The sequence below is a fragment of the Lithobates pipiens genome, unplaced genomic scaffold, assembly GCF_037356315.1.
Source record: "Lithobates pipiens isolate NorthernLeopardFrog02 unplaced genomic scaffold, aLitPip1_a1.2 Scaffold_27, whole genome shotgun sequence".
Lineage (NCBI taxonomy): Eukaryota > Metazoa > Chordata > Amphibia > Anura > Ranidae > Lithobates > Lithobates pipiens.
Window position 1 is genome coordinate 61,584,392 of NW_027507788.1, and position 25,272 is coordinate 61,609,663.

The following is a 25,272-nucleotide window of genomic DNA, read 5'->3' on the forward strand; positions in this document are numbered from 1 at the left end:
CTTCTGCCAGGACCTTTGTAAAAATCCTGGGAGAGGATGCTAGGCCAAGCGGAAGTGCCTAGAACTGGAAGCGGAGAATTTCCTAGTTCACCCAGACTGTCAGTCTGAGGAATTTCTGGAATTTCCGATGTAACGGTACAAGCAAATATGCGTCCCTGAGGTCAATTGTTGCCATAAAGCCATCGGCAAACAGGAGGTTCGCTATCGTAAATGATTGACTCCATCCTGAACCGTTTGTACCTGATAAACCTGTTCAGGGGCTTGAGATTGAAGATCAACCTGATGGCTTTCGAACTACGAACATGAGGGAATATACCCCCCATCCGTGTTCTGCTTCTGGTACTCAGCTGATGACCTGTTGATCTAACAACTCTCCCAACAGCAGAATCAGGGCTTCTGCCTTCTCCCGGTCTCTGGTAACTTGGTTACTAGGAAGGTAGGTGGGGGAATGGCACTGAACTCAAACTTGTAACCGTTTTTTTATAAAATCGGTAATATAAACAGACTTGAAGTTGTGTTGGTCCATTGTGGGAGGAAATCCCCCAACCTTCCTCCCACTGAGACAGCGGAGTCACTGGTATTTTGAGTTGGTCGGAGGACTGAATAGTATTCCTCCTCTGCCACACCCCTAGTGACCCGGCCATTTTTTTTTTTTTTGTTTTAGGCAGACCCTCTCTCTCCTGCTGGGTTTGTTGCCTAAGCCCTCGAAAAAGATATCTGCTCTCCTGCTTCTTATTCTCTGGAAAGGCTTGCTTCTTGTCCTGGGTACATTCCAGGGCCAAAAAGGTGATCGCCTGAGAAAGTTAATCCACAAAGCCTGAGTTTAGATGCTGCATCTCCCGACCAGGCTTTCGGCCATACAGCCCTTCTGGGCATATTAACCAAAGCCGCAGACCTGGCCGCTAGCTTTATCGACTCTGCAGAAGCATCGGCCAGGAACCCAACTGCCTTAAATAGTAAGGGAAAGGATTTCAGCCGTTGTTTTCGGGACGTGCCTGTAGAAAAATGAGACTGAGTTATCCAGCATTCTAAATTTCTAGCCACCTAGGTGGCTGCAAGCACAGGTTTGAGTGCAATAGAGGAGGCATCCCAAGCCCTCTTGAACAGCACATCACCCCATTTGTCCATTGGGTCCTTAATGGACACCTTTGCTAGCGGCGCAACAGACTTAGGAACCTTGTTCCAAGGCTGGGCTGCATCCTTCATGAAGGAAAATCTGCGTTTGAGACTGCCGGAAAAGAACAAAACGGTCTCCTCTCAGGGTGCTCCCACTCCAGCAGGATCACTTCCACTAGAGATCTGAGCACAGGGAAAACTCTGGATTTTTAAGCAAAAAACCCCCTGATACATGAGGTTATGCTTAGAAAACTGTACCGACTCCTCTCTGATCTCTAGGGTGTCATAGATCGCTTTTAACAAATTCTCCACCTCGTCCAATGTCAATTTGTACCTGGACCCTCTGGTGCAATCTTCCTCTTCCTCAGAGTCAGACCCTGAGTCCACCTGAGAAGAGGCTAGCAACCTGGGCCTATGCTCCCGACTGGGCTCAGACAGGGAAGGAAAACTTGCCGCTCTAGATAAGGGCACAGAGGGACCCTGTATCCTATCCATCCTTCCACTAAGCCCTTGTACACACGGTCGGAGATTCCGACGGAATGTGTCCTATCGGACCGTTTTGTCAGATAATCCGACTGTGTGGTCTCCATCAGACTGTTTCCGTCGGAGTATCCGACGGACCAAGTTTTCCAACTTGTCCGTAAAATTTTCCGACAAAATTCTTCGATCATGTGTTGCCTACTCCGACGGACAAAGTCCCACGCATGCTCAGATCAAATTCCTAGACCAAAGCCATTGGCTACTAGCCTGAACGTAGTCCCGTCGTAACAAAATAACGTCATCACGTTATGTACAATCGGATTTTCCGACAACTTTGTCCAACCGCGTGTATGCAACAGTTTCGGACAAAATCCAACGGATTTGGTTGTCAGAATGTCAGACCGTGTGTACAAGGGCTAAATGATTTGAAGGTGGATGCAATCTCGTCTTTTAGTGATGAAAGGCTCTTGTAACGCTCTGTCAGAGTCATCCTTCGATAAATTGACACATTTCGGGGCAAGTGGCTTCTCCCAACAGGACCCAAGCTTTGTCCCACAAACAGCACACTTTCTCCTTGTAGGCTGTATCTGAGATCTGTCCCGTGCTTTACCCTGAAAGAAAAAGAAAGGACAGAAAACAAATCATGAAAGCCTGTTCCCAACCGTCACCACCACTTTGCTCAGGGGGAAGGAGAGAAGTGCTCAGCCCTTCACCTGTGGTTCTCCACCCAGGGAATGGCCTCGGTCACAAGGACCTTACCCCCTCCCAGCCAGTAAGCCATGGTCTGCCCTCACCATGCTTACCTGAGAGGTACCGGTGCCAGAGGAACCGGAGTCGACTGCCTAAACTGCTGCAGTGCCCTTCATGGCTCTTTAATATTACAGCCTCTGCTGGATCTACACAGGCTCCAGATGCCCGACAAGCCACACACACTGCGCCTGGAAACTGGAACCTTCGTCTCCTGGCACCCTCTGACGCGTTGGAACACGGAAGCCCCTCCTTGGACGCACATACGTTCGTAACCATACCCGGAACCGATGTCCCGCATGCCTCGTGGACGCCGTTCGTTCTTCTGATGAAGAACCACGACCGGACTGTGCGACAAAATGGAGGTAGGGGATCCGCCGCTCTTCAGAGGTCCAACTCTCCCCGAGCTTGTAGGCAGCGGTGTACAAGCAGCCCCCTCTTCACTGCATTAGACAGAGGGGCGCTTTGGGCAGAGGAGAAGGTACTTCAGAGGCTCCCCCCGGGACAGTCCTGGAACATGGAGCTCCCCAGGTTCCTCACATGATCCCTTCCTGTCTGGCAGGAAACACAAATAACTGAGGGCCTGGAGGACCACCCTTTTTATCTGATTGGGTAGACGTGTTTCCTGTCCCGGAGGGAGGAGCCCTATATCTCAGAGGCTGTCCTGGAAGACGAAAGGAAAAAATGCATTTTACACAACGTTGTCCATTTACACAATATTTCTAACACATAGCATGTACAGACCAAAAATTACACCCCAAAATAGTAGTACAGCAATACCACATGTGTCAGACTTTTACACAGCGTGGCCACATACAGAGGGCCAACATATAGGGAGCACCATCAGGTGTTCTAGGGACATAGGTAGTCAAATTAGATATGAAACTTATTTCACTTTTGTGAGGCACTGTAGTGGCATGGATGTGGTATGGATGATAACTGATGTGGCATGGATAAGCATGGGGATGGATGAGCATGAATGGGGATGGCCGGGTATGGCTGAATATGGCTGGGTACGACTGAGTATGGCTAATTATGGATGAGGTGGATGGGATGGCTGAGCATGGATGGATGAGTATCGCTGAGGATGGATGGATGGCTGAGCATGGATAGATGGAGGAGTATGGATGGCTGAGTATGCATGGGTGGATGGATTGAGGAGTATGCCGAGTATGTATGGTTATGCCGAGCATGGATGGGTGAGCATGGGTATGCAGAGTATGGATGGATTTGTCACTGAGCAGTGCTGTGGGCACTACACATGCAGCCCACAGCGCTGCTGCCACTGATGTCTCCCCTCTCCGCTCACACTGGACGGAGAGGGGAGGGAGGAGACGAACATCTCGCTGGTTTGTTTACATGTGATCGCTCTGTCATTTGACGGAGCGATCACGTGGTAAACGGCCGCAATCAGCGGCCGTTTAGCGCGATCCGGTCACGGAAGTTCTCGGGTGCGCGCCCCAGGGGATGCTTGAGAGCGGGATTCTGGGAAGACGGTACTGTGCGCCCTCCCAGTTAAGCAACCGCCCTGTAGCCGTCATTTGGCTATGGGCCGGTTGTTAAGTGGTTAATCAGATTTTACATCCATCCCTCAGGTGCAGCCGTCTGTCAGATTGCACTGCATTTGCCCATAGTGGCTTTAAAAAGGTGCAGTGCTGTCTTCTCAGCTGCTTGGGGGGGGGGGGGGGATGTATGAATCCCCATTGTTCAAGTAACTATCTTTGTAGGTGTAGTCACCAGGGTTTTGTTTCATCTCTGTGAGGGGTTAACGGCATAGCCACACATTCTCAGCTCCTTGGGGAGATCCCGGTGAGGCAGTTCATAGGTCTAGGGGGTAAGGGAACTGGTGGGGTTTGCAGGGTTGTCTGGGAGGGAGGTGGGGGAGGGATAGGAATGGGAAGTGTTTGCTACATGGTCTGTGATGTTTTTATATGTACTATTTTTGCATATGATTAATAAAATATGTGATAAAGGTAGCCTTTTGGGTGTACACAATTTTTTGTTTCTATGGTTATTTGCCATGTTAGACACCCTGCCCGCATGTAGGGCGGCACCATCCATTTATCTTTCAGGTTCCCAGCTTTCTTTTGCTTTACTTCCCTATCATAATTGATACAAATTTGCCATGTGTCCTTGGAAGTACGATAAAGAATACAGGATTTTTGGTTTACCTGTAAAATCTTTCTTAGAATACATTGCAGGACACAGGGGTCCCACCTCTTGTCCTGTGTTGTACATTATGGCTACAAAACCAAGGTTGTGTCTAGCTGGGAAGGGTTATACCGGGGAGTTGATTACTGTCTTTTTTACGAATGCCTAATCAACTGAAGGCGACAGCATATCCCTATGGTAATGCATATGAAAATGCCATGTCCTGTGATGTACTCCAAGAACAGGATTTTGCATGTAAACTAAAAATCACAATTTATGCAACCAGTCATGTCATTTACAAAATGTTCTGCCACACCACACAAGCTGTGCCTGGCTTAGTGATGCAGATTTACGTGTAACACTTCCACACTTAAGTTTATTCACTAACCAAAGACAGATGTTAAAGCAGAGCGCCACCCTTATCTGACACCCCCCCCCCCCCCCCCCGATGCCACATTGGGGGGGGGGGGGGGGAGTGGGTACCCAGTTTTGACAGGTACCGCTCCCGTGTGATCACTCGGAAGTTCGGCTCCCCACCGCCTGAACACATTCACAAAGCGCAGCGCGCATGCACAGTAACCAGCTGTGAAGCCGCAAGGCTTTACTGACGGTTTCCCTTACAAGCAATAGCGGCACTCGAGAGCCAACTGAAAGATCATCTGGGGTGAAGACACCGCAGGATCCCTGGACAGGTGTCCTAATATCACCTGCAGTATTTATAGCTGCTGACCTAATATTTCTGAAGGAGCCAGGACCCTCCTCTTTAAAAAGTAAACTCTGCCCCTCAAATGCTTCTCGATAAACCCAGTCTGATAAAGCTTTCAATAACATTCTACATTATGCTTTCCCCCTAATGATGTTCCTTACATTTTTCCAGTTGATATCCAATTCCTACTTCCTGGTTGCAGCCAGCACCATTTTAGCTACTGTCTTCCGAGTCTGAAAAGCAGCTTACTTCCACCCTGTTTTTCGGTTTGTCCCTGCTGTAACCTCGCATATGCTCAATAATGTTGTAGCCAAGCCTTGTTTTCATTCCCGATTAGTATAGCAATAATGTCCCACATATTGAAGCATAGTGCAGGAAATAGTTACATAGTTAGTCAGGTTGAAAAAAGATAAAAGTCCATCCAGTTCAACCACAAAGCAAAAACAGAGAAAATAAAAAAATAATATACATATATATATATATATATATATATATATATATATATAATTATTATAATAATAATATCACACAATCCCATATACCCAATTCTATACCCACAGTTGATCCAGAGGAAGGCAAAAAAAAAAAAAAAAAAAAAAAAACACAGCAGAGCATGATCCAATTTGCTAAAGCAGGGAAAGAAAATTCCTTCCTGATCCCCCTAGAGGCAATCAGATTTTCCCCGGATAAACTTTACCTATAAAATGTTAGTACCCAGTTATATTATGTACACTTAGGAAATAATCCAGGCCTTTCTTAAAGCAATCCACTGAGCTGGCAGAACCACCTCTGCAGGGAGTCTATTCCACATTTTCACAGCTCTTACTATGAAGAAACCTTTCCCTATTTGGAGATGAAATCTTTCCCTCTAGACGTAAAGAGTGTCCCTTTGTCCTCTTTGTTGACTGTAAAGTTCACTATATGGACCCCTTATATATTTGTAGATGTTGATCATACCCCCCCTTAATCGCCTCTTATCAAGAGTGAATAAATTCAATTCCTCTAATCTTTCCTCATAGCCAAGTTCTTCCATGCCTCTTATCAGTTTGGTTGCCCTTCTCTGCACGTTCTCCAGTTCCCCGATATCCTTTTTGAGAACTGGTGCCCAAAACTGAACTGCATAGTCCAGATGAGGTCTTACTAATGATTTGAACAGGGGCAAAATGATATCTCTCCCTCTGGAGTCCATACCTCTCTTAATACAGGAAAGGACTTTGCTCGCTTTGGAAACCGCGGCTTGGCATTGCATGCTATTATTGAGCTTATGATCTACCAAAACCCCCAGATCCTTCCCCACTATGGATTCCCCCAGTTGTACCCCCCCTAGCATGTATGATGCATGTATATTCTTAGCCCCCAAGTGCATAACTTTACAGTTCTCAACATTAAACCTCATCTGCCACATAGTCGCCCAATTAGACAGAGCATTGAGGTCGGCTTCTAAATTGGAGACATCCTGCAAGGACGTTATTCCACTGCATAGCTTGGTGTCATCTGCAAAGACGGAAATGTTACTTTTGATCCAAGACCCAATATCATTTATAAAGATATTAAAAAGTAAGGGTCCCAACATTGAACCTTGGGGTACACCACTGATAACCTTAGACCATTCAGAGTAAGAATCATTAACCACTACTCTCTGAATTCTGTCTTTTAGCCAGTTTTCTATCCATTTACAAACTGATATTTCTAAACCTGTAGACTTTACCTTACACATGAGCCGTGTGTGTGGAACTGTATCGAACGCTTTTGCAAAATCCAAGTATACCATGTCCACTGCCACCCCTCTGTCCAAGGTTTTACTTACCACCTCATAAAAAGAAATCAGGTTTGTCTGCCAACTTCTGTCCTTCATGAATCCATGTTGTCTGTTGCTTAAAATATTTTTTCCTGTCAGAACTCATCTATGTGGTCTTTTATTAATCCCTCCAGTATCTTCCCAACTATAGAAGTTAAACTAACAGGTCTATAGTTACTTGGTAAAGACTTTGTTCCCTTTTTAAATATAGGCACTACATTGGCCCTGCGCCAATCCACTGGTACTATTCCTGTCATTAATGAGACATTTATTGATGGTTTAATATATTTTTGACACAATCTACATGATAAAGCTGATCTCCTTGCTCCTGTGTGCCATGCAAAGTGCTAAAGTTTACACCCCCTGTGCGTTGCAAGTCACATGGGATGTTTCAGGAACTTGTGAATAGCACTGAACTCTTGCGGGATCTTGGAGCTGTGCCACAGAGAGGAGAGCACATATATGAATGGACTGACAGCACAATGAATGTGCCGTGAATCAGGCGAAATATAAGCATGCGCCAGTGACATGAAAATGAAAAAAGGCAGATTACAAGCAAACAAAGCAGGTTAAAATGAATTCATACACAGCAATCTGTAAAGTGCTTATTACTGATTTAAATGGGGAAAAGTTAGCTGGGTGAGTTTACAACCACTTTAAACACTTGCTGCCCATGCCAATTCTGACACTTCACTCCTACATGTAAAAACCATATTTTTGATAGAAAATTACCCAGAACTCCCAAACATTATATGTTTTTTTTTTAGCAGAGACCGTAGGGAATAAAATAGTGGTCGTTGCAACTTTTTATCTTGCACGATATGTGTGCAGTCTTTTTAAACGATTTTTTTTTTTTTTTTTTTTTTTTTTACAAACCAGTTTCATGCATAAAAAAAACAAAAAAAAACAAAAAAAAAAAAAACAGTAAAGTTAGCCCAAAATACCCAACATGTCACACTTTGAAATTGCACACACTCGTGGAATGGCGCCAAACTTCGGTACTTAAAAATCCTCATAGGCGACACTTTAAAATGTTTTACAGGTTATCTGTTTAGAGTTAGAGAAGGTCTAGTGCTAGAATTATTGCCCTCACTCTAATGTTCACAGCGATAGCTCAAGTGTGGTTTGAACAGCGTTTACATATGTGGGAGCGACCTACGTATGCGTTTGCGTCTACGCACGAGCAGGCGGGCGATTTAAACTTTTTTTTTATTATTGTTTGTTTTACTTTTATTTTTCTATTTTGGACACACTTTTTTTTATAATTTTTATTACATAGTTAGTAAAGTTGAATAAAGACATCAGTCCATCCAGTACAACCTGAGTGAGTGTCTACAATTGTCCCTATCCCTGTACATTGCACACTCACATTGGGCCCTACCCTCAAGGAGCCCGCAATCCAACGTCCCCATTCATATACTAGGGCCAATTTTGGACAGAAGCCAATTAACCTACCTGCATGTCTTTGGAGTGTGGGAGGAAACCAGAGTACCCAGAGGAAACCCACGCAGGCACAGGGAGAACATGCAAACTCCAGGCAGGTAGTGTTGTGGTTGGATATGTGCCCACCTACTATTAATTGCACATAATGCAGGCTCACCTGCTATTAATTTGCACTTTGTTTAAAAAAAAAAAAAAAAAAGTGTAACTGAAAAGTGCCTACGTGACAATATCTCATAAGATGTCTCACATAAAATGATATACAAACATGAAAATGAAAAGAAACCAATATTATATGAGAAACATCAAGTGGGTATAATACATGTATAAATCCCTAGCCATATGCATAGAAAAAATTTGTGAAAAAAACCTACTTCACATATAAACATTAAATTCACTTATTGCGATTTACCAAAAGTGCAAAAATGCTAAAGTGCTAAACATGCAAGAAAGTGCCTTATTGACAATAATGACAAAAGCCACTGCAAAAAAGTGCTGCGTGCTGCTTAAAGTGCCATAGTATATAAATTATCTGTCCTTGTGCGATTATAAAGTCGCTAAATTATAACGTGCAATTTTTAATTGATATAAAAGTCCATCGGCATAAAGGCAAGAAAGACAAAAAAGACAGTATAGCTCCAATAAAAGTTCTTCTCTAGCAAAGGTGACTGTGTGCTTTGATTTTCAATGGATTCCTGGATTGCGACCGGTGCGATTTTTCGTGTGAAAAGACAATAATCCGCACTCACCAGCTCCCTCTCCCCTTAAGGGGTTAATACGCCTCCACAGTGTAAGCCCCTGTGTCGCTGTGCAGAGCTGGTCCAGTTAAAATCCAGTAGTAATCCAAAGATTTCCAACTCCCTCTCCCCTTAAGGGGTTAATACGCCTCCACAGTTCCTCATTAAAAGTAAGATAGGGCAAACATAGTGTAATCCAGTTTTTTTTAAACTTTATTAAGGTAAAAAGAAAAACTACTCACACATTAGAGGTTTAAAATATCAGTTATATGTGTGAGTAGTTTTTCTTTTTACCTTAATAAAGTTTAAAAAAACTGGGATTACACTATGTTTGCCCTATCTTACTTTTAATGAGGAACTGTGGAGGCGTATTAACCCCTTAAGGGGAGAGGGAGTTGGAAATCTTTGGATTACTACTGGATTTTAACTGGACCAGCTCTGCACAGCGACACATGGGCTTACACTGTGGAGGCGTATTAACCCCTTAAGGGGAGAGGGAGCTGGTGAGTGCGGATTATTGTCTTTTCACACGAAAAATCGCACCGGTCGCAATCCAGGAATCCATTGAAAATCAAAGCACACAGTCACCTTTGCTAGAGAAGAACTTTTATTGGAGCTATACTGTCTTTTTTGTCTTTCTTGCCTTTATGCCGATGGACTTTTATATCAATTAAAAATTGCACGTTATAATTTAGCGACTTTATAATCGCACAAGGACAGATAATTTATATACTATGGCACTTTAAGCAGCACTTTTTTGCAGTGGCTTTTGTCATTATTGTCAATAAGGCACTTTCTTGCATGTTTAGCACTTTAGCATTTTTGCACTTCTGGTAAATCCCAATAAGTGAATTTAATGTTTATATGTGAAGTAGGTTTTTTTCACAAATTTTTTCTAAGCATATGGCTAGGGATTTATACATGTATTATACCCACTTGATGTTTCTCATATAATATTGGTTTCTTTTCATTTTCATGTTTGTATATCATTTTATGTGAGACATCTTATGAGATATTGTCACGTAGGCATTTTTCAGTTACACCTTTGTTTAAAAAAAGTGCAAATTAATAGCAGGTGAGCCTGCTTACGTGCAATTAATAGTAGGTGAGCGCCGTGACTACCACTTTGGGTACATATTCACTTTTTTCACATTCCGGGTGAATTTACATGGTAGTGGCAGCCCCTTTTCAATTTTAGGGTTCCAATTCCGTTTTTGAGTTGTTTATATATAGTATTTTAATTTTATTTCACATTTAGGGTCCATAGCGCACCTACCCCCTTTTCTCTTATCAGTGTTGTGGTTGGGATCCGAACCAGCGACCCTTTTTACTGCTAGGTAAGAGTGCTAACCACTACAGCACTGTGCCGCCCAAATGTAAACATCCCTTGTAATAGGAATAGTGCATCACAGGTCCTCTTTACAGTGAGATCTGGGGTCAATAAGTCTCCACATATCGCCTCTAGGCTGCGAGGCATGAAGGGAAAATTAAAAATAAAAATTAAAAAAGGGAGGCGGTGGTGGCATATTTTTCCGAAAAGATCATATAGATGTCCGGGGGCCGTCTGGCCCACCAGATTCTCTATGGTAAACTTCCAGCATGGACCGATTCCTTCTCCCTCTCGCTGTTCGTACGGGCAAAACGGGAGAAGCACCGGAGGGTGGCGGTAGGGGGAGGGACATCCCCTCTCGCTGCCTGTAAGAATGATAAAGCTACTAGAATTGTTCTTGCGGTGCAGGGAATCGCTGGCTTTAAAATATGATATCTGAATGATGCCTGTAGCTGCAGGCATCATTCAGATGTCCCCACTCAAAGTCATATGATGTCGTTGGGCGGGAAGTGGTTAAGAAATTAAAGGGTTACTAAACCCCTTTTCTTTTCTTTTTTTTTTTAATAACAAACATGACATGCTTACCATCACTGGGCAGTTGGTTTTGCACAGAGTGGCGGCCCTGATCCTCCTCTTCTGGGCCCCCCACATCGGCACAAGTAGCTCCTCCTCTTCCCGAGTGCCCCGTCAGAGAAGCGTTCAACTTCGGGACACCCGGACTGGCATTCTCCCAAGTCCTGCATCTATTGACAAAGACAGCAGGATTTGGCCCCGCCCCCGCATCTCTGGATTTGATTGACAGCAGCGGGAGACAATGCGCCGCTATCAATCTATCCAATCAGGACACGAGACACCAGGTAGAGCTGGTATGCTCGTCTCCAGGGAGAAAAAGACTGGGTTCAGGTGAGTAAAACAGGGACACTGGGAGGCTGCAGCATGACCAAAGGTTTTTCAGGTTAATTAATACATTGTTAGCTTAGAATCGGGTGGGTTTAGGTGGGCACGTAAACTCAAATCAAACCATCAGATTTCAAGCTTACAATGTTATTGCTGTGTAGATCATGAACTGCATTTTTTTTTTTTTTTTTTTTTTTTAAAGATGCAGTGAGGCACTACAGGTTTATTAGGCTAATCCTGAAAAGCCATCATAACAAAGTTCTGCTCACCTCAATAGTAGGATCATACTCATCAACAAAGTGGTTCTGTATGAGCTGGATGGTCAGAGCGCTCTTGCCCACGCCTCCAGCACCAACCACGACAAGCTTGTATTCAGTCATTTCACTTGCACAGATCCGGTCTAAGGCAAAAGATGATAAAATAGAAGTATTAAAATTTGTCAGCAGATCACTTTATAAAAAAGAAACTTCATGCTGTAGAACAAGAATAGAAAAAGATAAAATACTCTTGAGGTTCTAATATCAAAACTCAAGGCAGTCCTGGTGCGATTTACTTTCAAGACCCATAGAAAGTTTTACTAAGTTACCTGCATATAACAGTCACAAAGAGATCCGAGTTAAGTTATTGAACACTCGGACATATGTAGAAGATAGCAAGTCTGAAAAGCGAAACACCTGACATCTGGACAGTAGATTTGGATCATAGGAGTAAGTGTAGTAACAGTCATGTGAAGAACAAGTACACTCCATTACATTTGTTGACTCTTTCCACATATCTGACAGGCAAAGAGTGCCTATAAACAGAGGTGATATGATTGAACAAATGGCACATAAAATCAACAGTGTATTTATTATAATGTAAATTAATAAAAATACAGATTTCTCACATGGACAAAAGTAAGTAGACCCCACATTTAGCACCACTTCAAATCCATTAAAGCGGAGTTCCACCCATTTAAAAGAGAGCAGCTACAAAAAGTGTAGCTGCTGACTTTTAATAATCGGACACTCACCTGTCCCATGGTTCAGTGATGCGGGCGAACAAATCTCTGCGTCGCCGACATTGTAACTGTGGGTGCCCAGCTGTGGCGTGCTGTGAATGGCTGGGCAATCTTCAGGAACCTGCGACGTGTAACAGAAGATTGCAGAGAGAGGGGGGGAGAGGTGAACTTCCTTCCGGTGCCACAGAGGCCGGGAGGAAGTGGGAGCTGGATGCCTCAAAAAAATAAATAAATAAAAGGGGGGGGGGTATCTGCCCCCCCCCCCCAAAAGGACATGCCAAATGTGGCAGGTCAGGGGGTCACCATCACTTAAAGCGGAAATTCAATTTTTGGGTGGAACTCCGCTTTAAGATGTTCCAGATAAGGTTCATTGAGTAGAACCCCTTTGAAGGTGGAACCTGTCTTATTTAACCACTTCCCGCACGCCCTATAGCAAAATAACTGCCGGGCGGTGGTTCAGTTATCCTGACTGGGCGTCATGACATCCAGTAGGATAACATGCCGGCTCGCTGATCAGTGGTGCCGTGTGTCACTCTGACACACTACATCTCCAATCCTAGTAAGGAGCCTCTGAGGGAGGCTCCTTACCACGTGATCTGCTGTGACCAATCACAGCGTGAACCAGGAAGAGCCAGTAACAGCTTTGCTCAGTTGGCGCTGACAGGGAGAGCCGATCGGCAGCTTTCCCTGTTGTGGGGTGGGGGGTGCCCACCACAGTGTCAATCAGTGCCCATCAGTAAAACCTGTCAGTACCTGGTCACCAGTGCTACCCATCAGTGCCATCTAGTATTGTCCATCAGTGCTGCATATCAGTACCTCATCAATGCCACCTCATCAGTGCCTGTCCATGAAGGAGAAAAATAGGATTTTTTGTACTCACCGTAAAATCCTTTTCTCTGTAATTCACCGACCGACACAGCTCCTCTCTGTAACAAAGTGGGTTGTTAGCCCCATCATTGGAGATTACTAGGCAAAACACTTTAGAACTTTAGTTCCGCCCAGGGGGGGGCAAACCCTTAGGCTACAATCCCCACACTCTGCCCTAGCAGCCTCAGTACGTCAACAAGCAGTATAACGTAAAGAGGAGGAGGAGGAGGAGGAGGGAGGAGGAGGGAGGGAGGAGGGAGGGAGGGAGGGGAGGGAGGAGGGAGGGAGGAGGAGGGAGGAGGGAGGGAGGAGGGAGGGAGGAGGAGGGAGGAGGAGGAGGGAGGAGGAGAAAAGGATTTTACGTTGAGTACAACAATCCTATTTTCGCTTATATTCACCGACCGACACAGCTCTTCTCTGTAACAAAGTGGGACGTCCCCAAGCAGTGCCAAACAGGGGGGTAGGAAAAAAAAACGGCATAAAAACTTCATCCACCATGGCAAGTGGGAACTAGTGAAACTAAACTCACACAATAAAAAAAAAAAAATAAATAAATAAAAAAACACCACACAGCAGTGTGTGGAAAACCACCACAAAACAGGGTATCCTCAACAGGAGTGATCCCCAAGACTGCAGCCAACTGCGGAAGTAATGCAACAGTGCATTAACATAACAGTACTGCGTTTTTTCGAAAAACCAAGAAAAAAAATGTCGGTTGCATATTCAATTGCAACTACACGGCCGTCTGCAAAACTTTGCGGGCAAAACAGGCATCAGCTGATGCACTGACGTCTACCTTGTAAAACTTGGTAAACGTATGGACAGACGACCAGGTCGCCGCCTTACACACCTGAGCGACCGACGCTTGGTTTCGGAAGGCCCAAGACGTTCCGATTGCCCTTGTGGAGTGGGCCGTGACCGGAAAGGGGGGCACCTGCCCCTTCAAGGCGTAGGTTTGTACCACAATCTGTCTGATCCACCTGGAAATGGTGGCCGACGAGACCGCCATGCCTTTCTTGGGACCAGCTACCGAAACAAACAGTAAATCTGACTTCCGAAAGGGAGCCATGGCAGACAAATATACCTTCAGAGCCTTAACCACGTCCAAAGCGTGAAGGGCCACCTCTTTAGGGTGCTTCGGCTTAAGACACAGAGATGGTAATACAATGTCCTCATTGATATGAAAAGCCGAGACCACCATCGGTAGAAAATATGGTTGTGGACGCAACACCACCTTATACCTGTGGATAATCAGATCAGGCGACTTGCAGGACAAGGCCGCCAACTCCGAAACCCTCCTGGCTGAGGTGAAAGACCACTTTCTGGGAAAGAGTCAAAAAGGGAATCTCTCTGATATTCTCAAAACGTTTTTTTTTGAAGCGCCGACAACACCAGGTTCAAATCCCATGGGGGTAACGGTGGATGCACCGGAGGGACTAGGTGCTGTACCCCCTGAACAAAAGGTACTCACTAAAGGATGCGATTCCAGGGGTCATGGGAAAAAAAAAAAAAAAAAAAAAAGACAGCTAAGGCTGAGATTTGCCCCTTTGATGATGCTTAATGCCAATCTCTGGTCAACTCCTTGCTGGAGAAACAGCAGGATCCTGGATATGGAAAAGGAGCACGGATGCCATCCTTTCTCCTCACACATGGGAATGTAGGCCTTCCAGGTGCGATGGTATATCTTCCGAGAATATTTCAGTGCCCGCAACATAGTTGGAATCACTGGGCGGCACAGTGGTGTAGTGGTTAGCACTCTCACCTAGCAGTAAGAAGGTCACTGGTTCAAATCCCAAGCATGACACTACCTGCCTGGAGTTTGCATGTTCTCCCTGTGCCTGCGTGGGTTTCCTCTGGGTACTCCGGTTTCCTCCCACAATCCAAAGACATGCAGGTAGGTTAATTGGCTTCTGTCCAAAATTGGCCCTAGTATATGAATGGGGACCTTGGACCGATGTGGGTGTAGCAATGTACAGGGAAATGGACCATTGTAGACACTCACTCAGGTTGAACTGGATGGACTGGTGTCTTTATTCAACCTAACAAACTATGAAACTGAGTCCGACAGACCCTGGCTCTCAATAGCCATGGCGTTAAAGCCAGCGATGGTAAAGCAGGATGGAGAATTGGACCTTGATAGGAGGTCCTCTCGCAACGGCAGTCACCAGGGAGCATCTGTACGCAGACCTGGTGGCAAAGGACGCTGAGGCCAATCCGGGGCAACCAGTATTACTGGGATCCCCTCAGCTTCCACTCTGCGAAGCAGACATGGCAACAGTTTCAGTGGAGGAAAGGCGTAGTTCAGCTGGTACTGATCCCACGGGGCCACCAGCGTGTCTGCTCATGGATCTCTTGTCCTGGACACGAATCTTTGCACCTTCCGATTGAGACAGGAGGCCAGTAGATCCACATCTGGCATGCCCCACTTCAGGCCTAAATGTCTGCGGATGCAACGCCCATTCTCCTGGGTTCAGCATTTGGCGGCTTAGATAGTGCGCCTGCTAGTTCTCCACTCCCGGGATGTAAATGGCCGACAGGGCCGGTACGTGTCGCTCTGCCCACCGACGTATGTGAGCGACCTCCCGTGCAGCGGCTGAGCTTCTTGTTCCCCCTTGGTGATTTTTCATACGCCACAAACGTGGCGTTATCCCACTGAATCCTGATCGGACGCCCTTGAAGACTCATCGACCATGTGTGGAGACACAGCCTGATCGCTCTCAATCCGAGCAGATTGATCGGCAACTCGGATTCTTCCATCGACCAGAGGCCCTGAGCTGACTGAACCCCCATCACTCCACCCCAGCTGGATAGACTGGCGTCCGTAGTGATCACCGTCCATTTCAGAGGAAGGAACGATTTCCCGGACTGAATCACCGGGTACCTCAGCCACCAGATCAGCGAGTCCCTGACTGGCTGGCTCACCATTCTGACAAGATCTCCTTCTGCAGAACTCTGGCGTGGAACTGGGCGTAAGGTACTGCCTCGAGTCCCAGTACTCGCATGCAAAACCGGAGCGACGACGACTTGCGGTTCATCAGTAGTTTGACGGGGGGCTGATGCCAGACCAAAGGGAAGAGCCACAAATTGGTAATGGTCGTCCCCGACTGCAAAACGCAGAAACTTTTGATGCCAAAGGCATATGGGTATGTGCAGGTTCGCATCCTGGATGTCTAAGGATGCCAGGGAGTCCCCTTGATGGAGCTCAGCGACTACTGAGCGAACTGATTCCATTCTGAACCTCTGCACTTTCACAAAGTGATTGAGGGCTTTTAAGTCCAAGATTTGACGTACTCCTTTCTTCTTGGGAACCACAAACAGATTTGAATAGAATCCCTGAAAGTGTTCTGAGTCCGGAAGCGGTACAACCACCCTGCGATTCAGCAGATCCCTTACTGCCGACAAGAGGGCCTCCCGGCGAGCCAGGGATAAGGGTATGCTGGAGTGGAAGAATCTGTTTGGTGGCCAAGAGAGAAACTATCTTGTAGCCTGTGGAAATCAGATGGCAAACCCATTGGTCGGGTAACCAGGAGGACCACCGGGCTGCAAACTCACGAAGGCGACCTCCCACCCGAGACAAGGGTGGGGGCAAACCTTCATGCGGTAGCACTTTTATTTTCTTGTGTTCTTGCTTGCGATTCCAGGGATGTTTCTGAGCATCCGTGGGTGTCCTGTCGGGCTGGGGACACTTAGTCGAAGCTCCGGGCGGACGAAAAAGCAGTTTGTGAGGGGGGGGGGGGGGGAAAGGAGGGCCCTTGCCTACGGCGTGGCTCTTTAGCTTTCTGGCATGTGGGAGTAGTGTACTCTTACCACCAGTGGCATTTTTAATAATGTCATCTAATGAGGCTCCAAAGAGCCAGTCGCCATGGAAAGGCAGATCCGTCAGGGCTTTTTTGGATGCCTGGTCAGCAGACCAGCATTTTAGCCAAATTAGGCGCCTCAGAACCACAGCTGACACTGAAGCCCTGGATAAAAGAGGAAGAGTATCCAGGGCCACGTCACAGACGTACTTAAGGCCTTGCACTATTTGGTCTACTAGTTCCACGCAGACAGGGGAAGTCTGTTGCTCTCCCAATTCACGGTGCAAAAGTTTTGCCCACTCAGTGTATGCGACACAAGTGCGGATGCCAGTACAGGTCGCATGACTGACCCCACAACTGTAAACAAGGAACAAGCCACCACCTTGGCCTTCCTGTCCATGGGATCCTTGAATGCAGGAGTCCCTTCAACCGGGATCGTGGTTACTTTATTTAACCTGGATACTGGGGGGGAGGGGGGGGGTCCACGACCTGAGGAGCCGACCACTTTTTGAGAAGGCTTTCCTCAAAAAGGGGTAACGAACCGCCATGTATTTGGAGACCGAAAAGGTCCATTGTGGGTGACCCCATTCCTTGTAAATTAACTTGTCAAAATAAGTCAGATACGGGAACACCTCAGGTGAACGCGCTGGCTTGCGGGACCCAAAAGGCACCGGTACATCAGCAAAGGGATCCGCTGGCTCCTGAATCTTCAGGATATCATGCACAGCTGTGATAAGTGCTCCAACAAGTCCTTTGTCGTGCACGGACCCGGATGGGGACATATCCTCACTGTCCTGGTCAGCATCATCTGACAAGACAGAGCAGGGGTCACCGGCCTCAGCAGGACCCGAGTCTGCATCAGAGCTCTCCCAAGAGGATGGGGGCACCTTTCTTCCCACGCACTGCCTCTATCTTGGCAACAAACAAATTGAGGACCGCCATCAGGGTGTCCATGGGAACCGCGCAGTCCACAGGTGACCCGGTTGCAATTGCCTGGAATTCGGGGGAAGAAACACTAGTTTCTGAAGCCATGCTGACCCTACCCTGTCTGCCACCCGAAGGGGACTTAGGACAGTGACAGTCCCACCCTCCTTGCTGCCGCTGGCTGAGGGGTTCTAACCCGCCGGACTCACCGCCCTGAGGAGTTCCGCGCTGTATACAGCAGTGCTTGTAGCCCCCTGGTGCTCCCAGATGCGGAAGGACCAAAGCTGTGTCAGCGATCTGAAAAAACGTGTCCAGATTACATAGAAAGCCTGCCAGCACTCTGTGATGACAAAACAGGATGCTGAGGGCACAGGAAGCTGCTGCTAGAGCACAAAAAACGTGGTGTGGTTTCAAGAAAGTGGCCACCAGTGTTCTGAATAGGGAATCACCAGGAAAATGGCCGCTTGAAGCCCAGAAGTGTGCCTTGCCCACACTGAAAATGGCCGCCAGCCAGCGCCATGAGAGGCAGAAAGAAAACATGTGGCAGACAGCGCAGCACTGACACAGGGGCAACACTCACAGGCACCTCCCAGGATTAAGCACTCAGGACCCAGGTACCCCAGTACAGCCAGAACCCAGGTGAGGGCCCAGGGGCACACACACACACACACACACACCGCTCAGCATCCACGCGCCCCCCCCCCCCCAAGGGAGGGGAGTTAAGGACAGGGGAGAGAAGAGAGGGGGGGTGAAGGGGGCCCCCCCAATCTACCTCCCAGGGAATGCCCAGCTGCTCAACCCTGCCGAGACAGGGAGAGCCGTACTTACCAGTCCTGAAGAGCTGGGAGACATTCCATTGTATCCAACTCCTGATCAGTACAAGGAAGGATACTGGCCCGGCATACTGTGACGCAGACATCAGTAGCCCGGTCATATGTATGCCCTGGAGCATAAAAGCTCACCAACCACCTTTGGAGCTGAGGTATGTCGTGGCCTGCCGAACCGTAGCTGCGACCTGCACATGCTCGATGGCTGGACTGAGGAGACTATAAGGATAAGTAAACCAGCCTGTCACCCAGCCGCTGTTGATAGAAGATCACAGGATCATTCATCTTGCGCAAAAAGCTAAGCTTCTGCATCAAAAAACATGGACCTATGGGCCCGCAGGGTTCCTAGATCTATCTCCTCACTAGGCAAGAAAAAACTGAGGCTGCTAGGGCAGAGGGTGGGGATTGTAGCCTAAGGGACCGTCCCCTGGGCAGAACTAGAGTTCTGAAGTGTTGTATTACAACTTTGCCTAGTAATCTCCAGTGATAGGGCTAACAACCCACTTTGTTACAGAGAGGAGCTGTCGGTGAATATAAGAGAAACAACATTTTAGAACAAAGAAAAACTTTTTTCTTTTGGTCTTTTTTAGTTTGTTTAGCAAAAAAAAAAAAAAAAAAAACCCCAGTGGTGATCAAATATCACCAAAAAGCAAGCTCCATTTGTGGGAAGAAAATTATAAAAATGTTCTTATTTGGGTACAGTGAGTGACATGTATTGAAGTAATTAAACCTCAGTTATCCAGGGTCTGCTGTTCTCTTGTCAAGGTGACACCACATGTCAATATCAAAGATCAACTGTGCTCTCGAAGACCCTCAGAAAGAAAGTTGTGGATGCCAATGGGTCTGGCAAGGGTTTTAAAAATAGTGCCAAATTGGACGGAGCCTTGCAGCGAAACAGACACTGAGCACTAGTAGTTCCAGCCGCTACCAACAGCGCCATCCTGCACCTCTCAGCCCAGTGACCTAGCAGGGATGTCCCGAAAGAAGAACAAGCTGCCGGAGCCCCGCCAGCTCATGGAATTCTTCAGCGGCCCGTGGCCGGACAGTTCCCAAGATGGCACCAGTCACAGAGGCAGAACAGCCTCACATGCTTCAACACGCTCTGCACAGGAAGACTCTTGCCAAATGAAATGCTCCAGCCCTAAACAATATAGGGGAAAAGACAGAAACAAAATAGCTGAGGATGAGGGGGAAGGGATGGGATTTTTAACCTTTTTTGCGTTTCCTGTTGAAGATGGGGCCATTCATCTCTGAAATGGCCATCCTGGAAGATAAATTTGGGAAAACTGCATCTTTGCTTGCATATGATTGAATGATGGTAATCCTCAGAGCTCAATCACATTCACTAAACTCTGAGGAAAATTAGTGCAATTGGAAAGTGCTTAAAGCATAAGTTTACCTTCTTAAAAAAATAAAATGCACATCTTTTGTAGGGGAAAAAAAAAAAAATAAAAGGGAAGTGCACGCATGTTTTTTTTTGTTTTGTTTTTTACTTGAAGCCTGTAAAGCAGCAGCACTCCTGCAGACTTGTCTGTTTTTCTATTTGATCATACCAGGCAGATACACACTGAAAGGAAGAGAAAATGAACTACCCAAGCGCTCAACAGCGCCATGGTAGTTAATTGAAATTATAAGCCAGAAGCTGCAACCATCAAAGTGCTCAGTCCATTTGCCTTTAATAAATTAACCTCACAGTTAGGCTCTGCTTTAAGGTCACCACACACATTGTAATCTGACCATACAATCAAGATTACATAGTTGGTGAGGTTGAAAAAAAAAAAAAAACATTGAGTCCAATCTACGTGTGTGATTATATGTCAGTATTACATTGTATAGCCCTGTATGTTGCGGTCATTCCGGTGCTTATCTAATAGTTTCTTGAAATTATCGATGCCCCCCGCTGAAACTGCCTGTGGAAGGGAATTCCACATCTTTGCCGCTCTTACAGTAAAGAACCCTCTGCGTATTTTAAGGTTAAACCTCTTTTCTTCTAATTTTAATGAGTGGCCACGAGTAGGGCTGAAACATTAATCGACAACTAATAGATTATGAAATTAATTGATTACCATTTTCATAAATCGATCAGCCAGTAACATAATGGGGTTCAAAAAAAATAAAAAATATGAGCCCTTTATAGTACAAAAATATAATCACTACTGTAATTACTTTCACTGTTCTACAGTAAAAAAAAATGAACCCCTTCCAGTAGCGATTTGCTTTTTTTTGTACTATAAAGGGCTAATTCGAATTTTAGTTTTTTTTTTTAACCCCATTAGGTTACTAAACGTCTTAGGCCTGGTTCGCATCTATATGTTTATTGGTGCTTTTTGCAGAAATGCACTACAGTTCATTTACATAGTTTCCTATGGGACACGTTCATATCTGTGCTTTTTTTCAGCCGCTGCATATTTGGAAAGGGTCAGGGACTTTTAACGCAAAACGGAGCTTTTTTGGTTTAATATACTTCAATAGAGAAGCTGCAGAAAAGAATGTAATGCGTTTTTGCAGCAATTTGTGTTTTTTTAATCTGCCCAAAAAAAACGCAAATTGCAGTAAAATCACGTGCGCAAATATCAAAATGTACAGCAAAAAGCACTGCAGAAACAGATCGAAAGCAAAAACTGCATAGGTGTGTACCGAGCCTTATGCTGGCCTCACGGATCAATTTTCAGGTGAGACTATTCAGATGAAAAATCTTTGTACATTTGCTGAATGAAAGAATTTTGTTTGAAATTTTCACTTAATTTCTGAACGAAAACCACATACATTGTCTGAAAATTCCTTTGACCAAGAAGTTTTCTATTTCCAAATTTTTCCGTCACTGTGGTTGAAAATGAACGTCAATCTGACCCACTTTTTTTTGTAGTTTATTAACCGATTAACCAAAACAATAATCGGCCAAATAATCGATTATGAAAATAATAGTTAGTTGCAGCCCTAGCCACGAGTCTTGTTAAACTCTCTTCTGTGGAAACGTTTTATCCCTATTGTGGGGTCACCAGTATGGCATTTATAAATGGAAATCATATTCTCTCAGGCTGGATTCACACCTATGCAGTTTTGGTGCTTTTTGCAGATTTGCACTACAGTCCATTTAATACATGCTGTAGTACAAATCTGAAAAATGCACTAAAAATGCCATAGGTGTGAATCCAGCCTCAAGCGTCTCTTCTCCAGAGAGAATAAGTTCAGTGCTCGCAACCTTTTCTCATAACTAATATCCTCCAGACCCTTTATTAGCTTTGTTGCCCTTGTTTGTACTCGTTCCATTTCCAGTACATCCTTCCTGAGGACTGGTGCCCAGAACTGGACAGGATATTCCAGGTGCGGCCAGACCAGAGTCTTGTAGAGTGGAAGAAATATCGTTTTATCTCTGGAATGAATCCCTTTTATAATGCATTACCAATATTCTGGTTGCTTTGTTAGGCTCATGTGGTTGCCCACCCCATTAATTTGTTCAGATCCTTTTGCGAGGTTTCCATATCCTGCTTAGAAGTTATTGCCCTGCAAATACAGAGATTTACACCATCCTCCAGGTAATTTATGAACAAATTAAACAGGATTGGTCCAGGCACAGAACCCTGGGGGACCCCACTATCCACCCCTGACCATTCCGAGTACTCCCCCATTTATCACCACCCTCTGAACTCGCCCTTCTGGCCAGTTTTCAATCCATGTACTCACCCTATGGTCCATGCCAATGGACCTTGTTTTGTACAGTAAACGTTTACAGGGAACTGTGTCAAATATTTTTTCAAAATCCAGATACACCATGTCTACGGGCCTTCCTTTATCTAGATGGCAACTCACCTCCTCATAGAAGGGTAAAAGATTGGCTTGGCAAAAAGGATTCTTCAAGAATCCATGCTGATTACTGATAATGATACCGTTCTCATTACTAAAATCTTGTATATATTCCCTTATCCCTTCCAAGAGTTTACATACTATTGATGTTAGGCTAACTGGTCTAATTCCCAGGGTTGTATTTTGGGCCCTTTTTAAATATTGGTGCTACATTGGCTTTTCTTCAACCAGCTGGTACCATGATTGTCAGTAAAAATTAGGAACAATGATTAGATTTACTAAAACTATCAACTCTGTTTGTATTCAGTCAGGCAGGCCTTTACACTACATCTAAAAGAGATTGAGCAATCATCTGTAATGTGTATGGCAGGCTTTAGACCAGGGTTTCTCAAACAGGGTTAAATGGAACCGTAGAGTACCCCTCCAGGAGGTTGCTAGGGGGTTCCTTGAACCATTTCTGCCTCTCAGATACCCACCAATACCAAATGATCTTTTTAGCTATCTTTAAGGGGTAATTCTCAATGTCCACAAGTGTAAAAGGAGTATTCTTCCCACTGACCTTCACACTAACGTATTATGGATTGAATTTAATGTAATTTTTAGCAGGGGTTCCTTGAGACAGGAAAGTTATTTCAAGGGTTCCTTCCTCTGTGTTGAAAAGGTTGAGAAAGGCTGCATTAGACGGTTGCGCTTGCACAGCTCAGTTTACAATTCAGGGATCACTATGAGCAGGAAGGTAGGTATGTTTTATTGCAGAAGACACATTGCATTTCTCTATTGTGATAAAATGATTGCCTACTCACAGGGTATCATAGCAGAACTTTAGTGCATACAATGATCAGCTTTTATTAATTTACTGTAAAACATTTATCACAAAAGGAAAAAAAAATAAATAAATAAATAAAAAAAAAAAACTTTGCTATAACCACTTAAAAAGCGTACCCTTTTTGCTGCCAGGTCCCGTGCTCCATTTTTTAAACTCAGGTGGCCAAACCATTTTTGCAATTTTTCCTTGGCTTTTTTATTTTTCACTTATAGCTTTCAGAATTTGTGAAAGACCCCCCCCCCCCCCCCCCCCAAACCCATATATTTTCTGAAAGCACATGATCAGTAGAATAAAAAGAAGGCACTACAGATTTTTTCTTTTTTTAGACCCCGCTGTGTTTGTGCAAATGTTCAAACGAACATATTTGTAAAAAATACATTAAAACAATTATTAGCAGATAAAAGCACAGCAAATTTTACAAAATTCCTACTATATATAAAAGCTTAACCTGTACTGAGTTAATAAATAACAAATATTTGTAACTTAAGTTGTGTGAAATGGTGAAAACTGAACAGACACAAAAGTGTAAATATCCAAATTTCTCAAAGAATGGATGAAAGGTTTTCATTTTTCCCTACAGCTTTCAGAATTTGCGAAAGACCCCAAATTTTTTTTTATGAAACCATATGACCTCTAGAATAAAAAGAAGGTGCTACTGATTTTTTCAGACACCACGGTATATGCACAAATGTTTATCAAACCACAGATGTCTCTGAAATCGCGACTGATATGCGGGAATGAACTAGTACAATTTCATTCCCGCAGTCAGTGTGAACCAGGGCTGAAAGGGTTATACCAGGATAATGCCTATAGCTACAAGCATCATCCTGCTATCTTTAATTTAAAAGCAATCCTAGCGGCTAATTAGCAGTTGGATTGCCATTACAGGTGAGGGAAACGGGCTACCCCCTCCTGTCCTATCCCGACTGATCACAGTGATGCCTGAGGACTGGAATGTCTCTAATCATCTCTGCGGTCTAAGAAACCGGACTTTGAGTATTTTGTCACCGTTGGTTTCATACAATGTAAACAGGCCTTTATCGGCCTGTGAAAGCATCAGATAAAACTGATATCTGATCGATCTGTTGCTTTTAAGTGCAGGAGTGTTCTGGGGTCGAATAGATTTTACAATAAAGAGTACCTGTCACTGCTTATGCTATCGCAAGGGTTGTTTATCCAATAAAAAGTTTATTAAAAAATAAATAAAAAACAATTTTTTAAGTGCTCACATGCAAAGGAGAACGAATGCATCCGTCCTGCATGCATACGTAAATAGAAATCCCACCACACATGAGGTATCACTGCAAACGTCAGATCGACCGCGATAATTCTAGCACCAGACCTCCTGTGTGAATCTAAAGTGGTAATCTGTAAAGGCCTTTAAAGCGTCCCCAATATATAATGTACCATATTGTGTCACCGCTCCATGGGCATGTGCAATTTAAAAGCATGACGGGTTTGGTATCTATTTGCTTAGTGTAAAATAATCTTTTATAATTCGCCAAATAATAATATATATATTGTTTGTGTGCACTAAAATTTCCTGAAAAGTATCTCTCAAAAATTTGGATTTGAAAACTGTTGCGCAAAAACCACTCGCCATGGAAAAAAAAAAAAACAGCATTGCAACACCCACCATTTTATTCTCTAGGGCCAATGGTATTGCTGTGTGTGCCGCTAAAGCTTGCCGATATGGGGTGTGCATGTGGATAGCTCAACAACCGCTGCTGGGAGCACTGGCAAGGGATGGAGCTCATCCTGGCTCTAGCTCAAGGGAGAAGAAAGCTAATCCCTGGTGCCGCACATCCGTGTAGTCCTATGGTGT

General features: G+C 45.0%; 1 protein-coding gene across 1 annotated transcript in view; it reads right to left on the reverse strand.

Annotated features, from left to right (window-relative positions):
- LOC143933891 (GTPase KRas-like) overlaps positions 1-25,272 on the reverse strand; it is an 82,700-nt gene that overhangs the window by 53,975 nt on the left and 3,453 nt on the right. The window contains exon 2 of the mRNA XM_077457001.1: positions 11,672-11,802. Within this exon, the coding sequence (XP_077313127.1) occupies positions 11,672-11,782 (111 nt within the window). The 5' untranslated portion in view covers positions 11,783-11,802. The remainder of the gene's footprint in view (positions 1-11,671; positions 11,803-25,272) is intronic.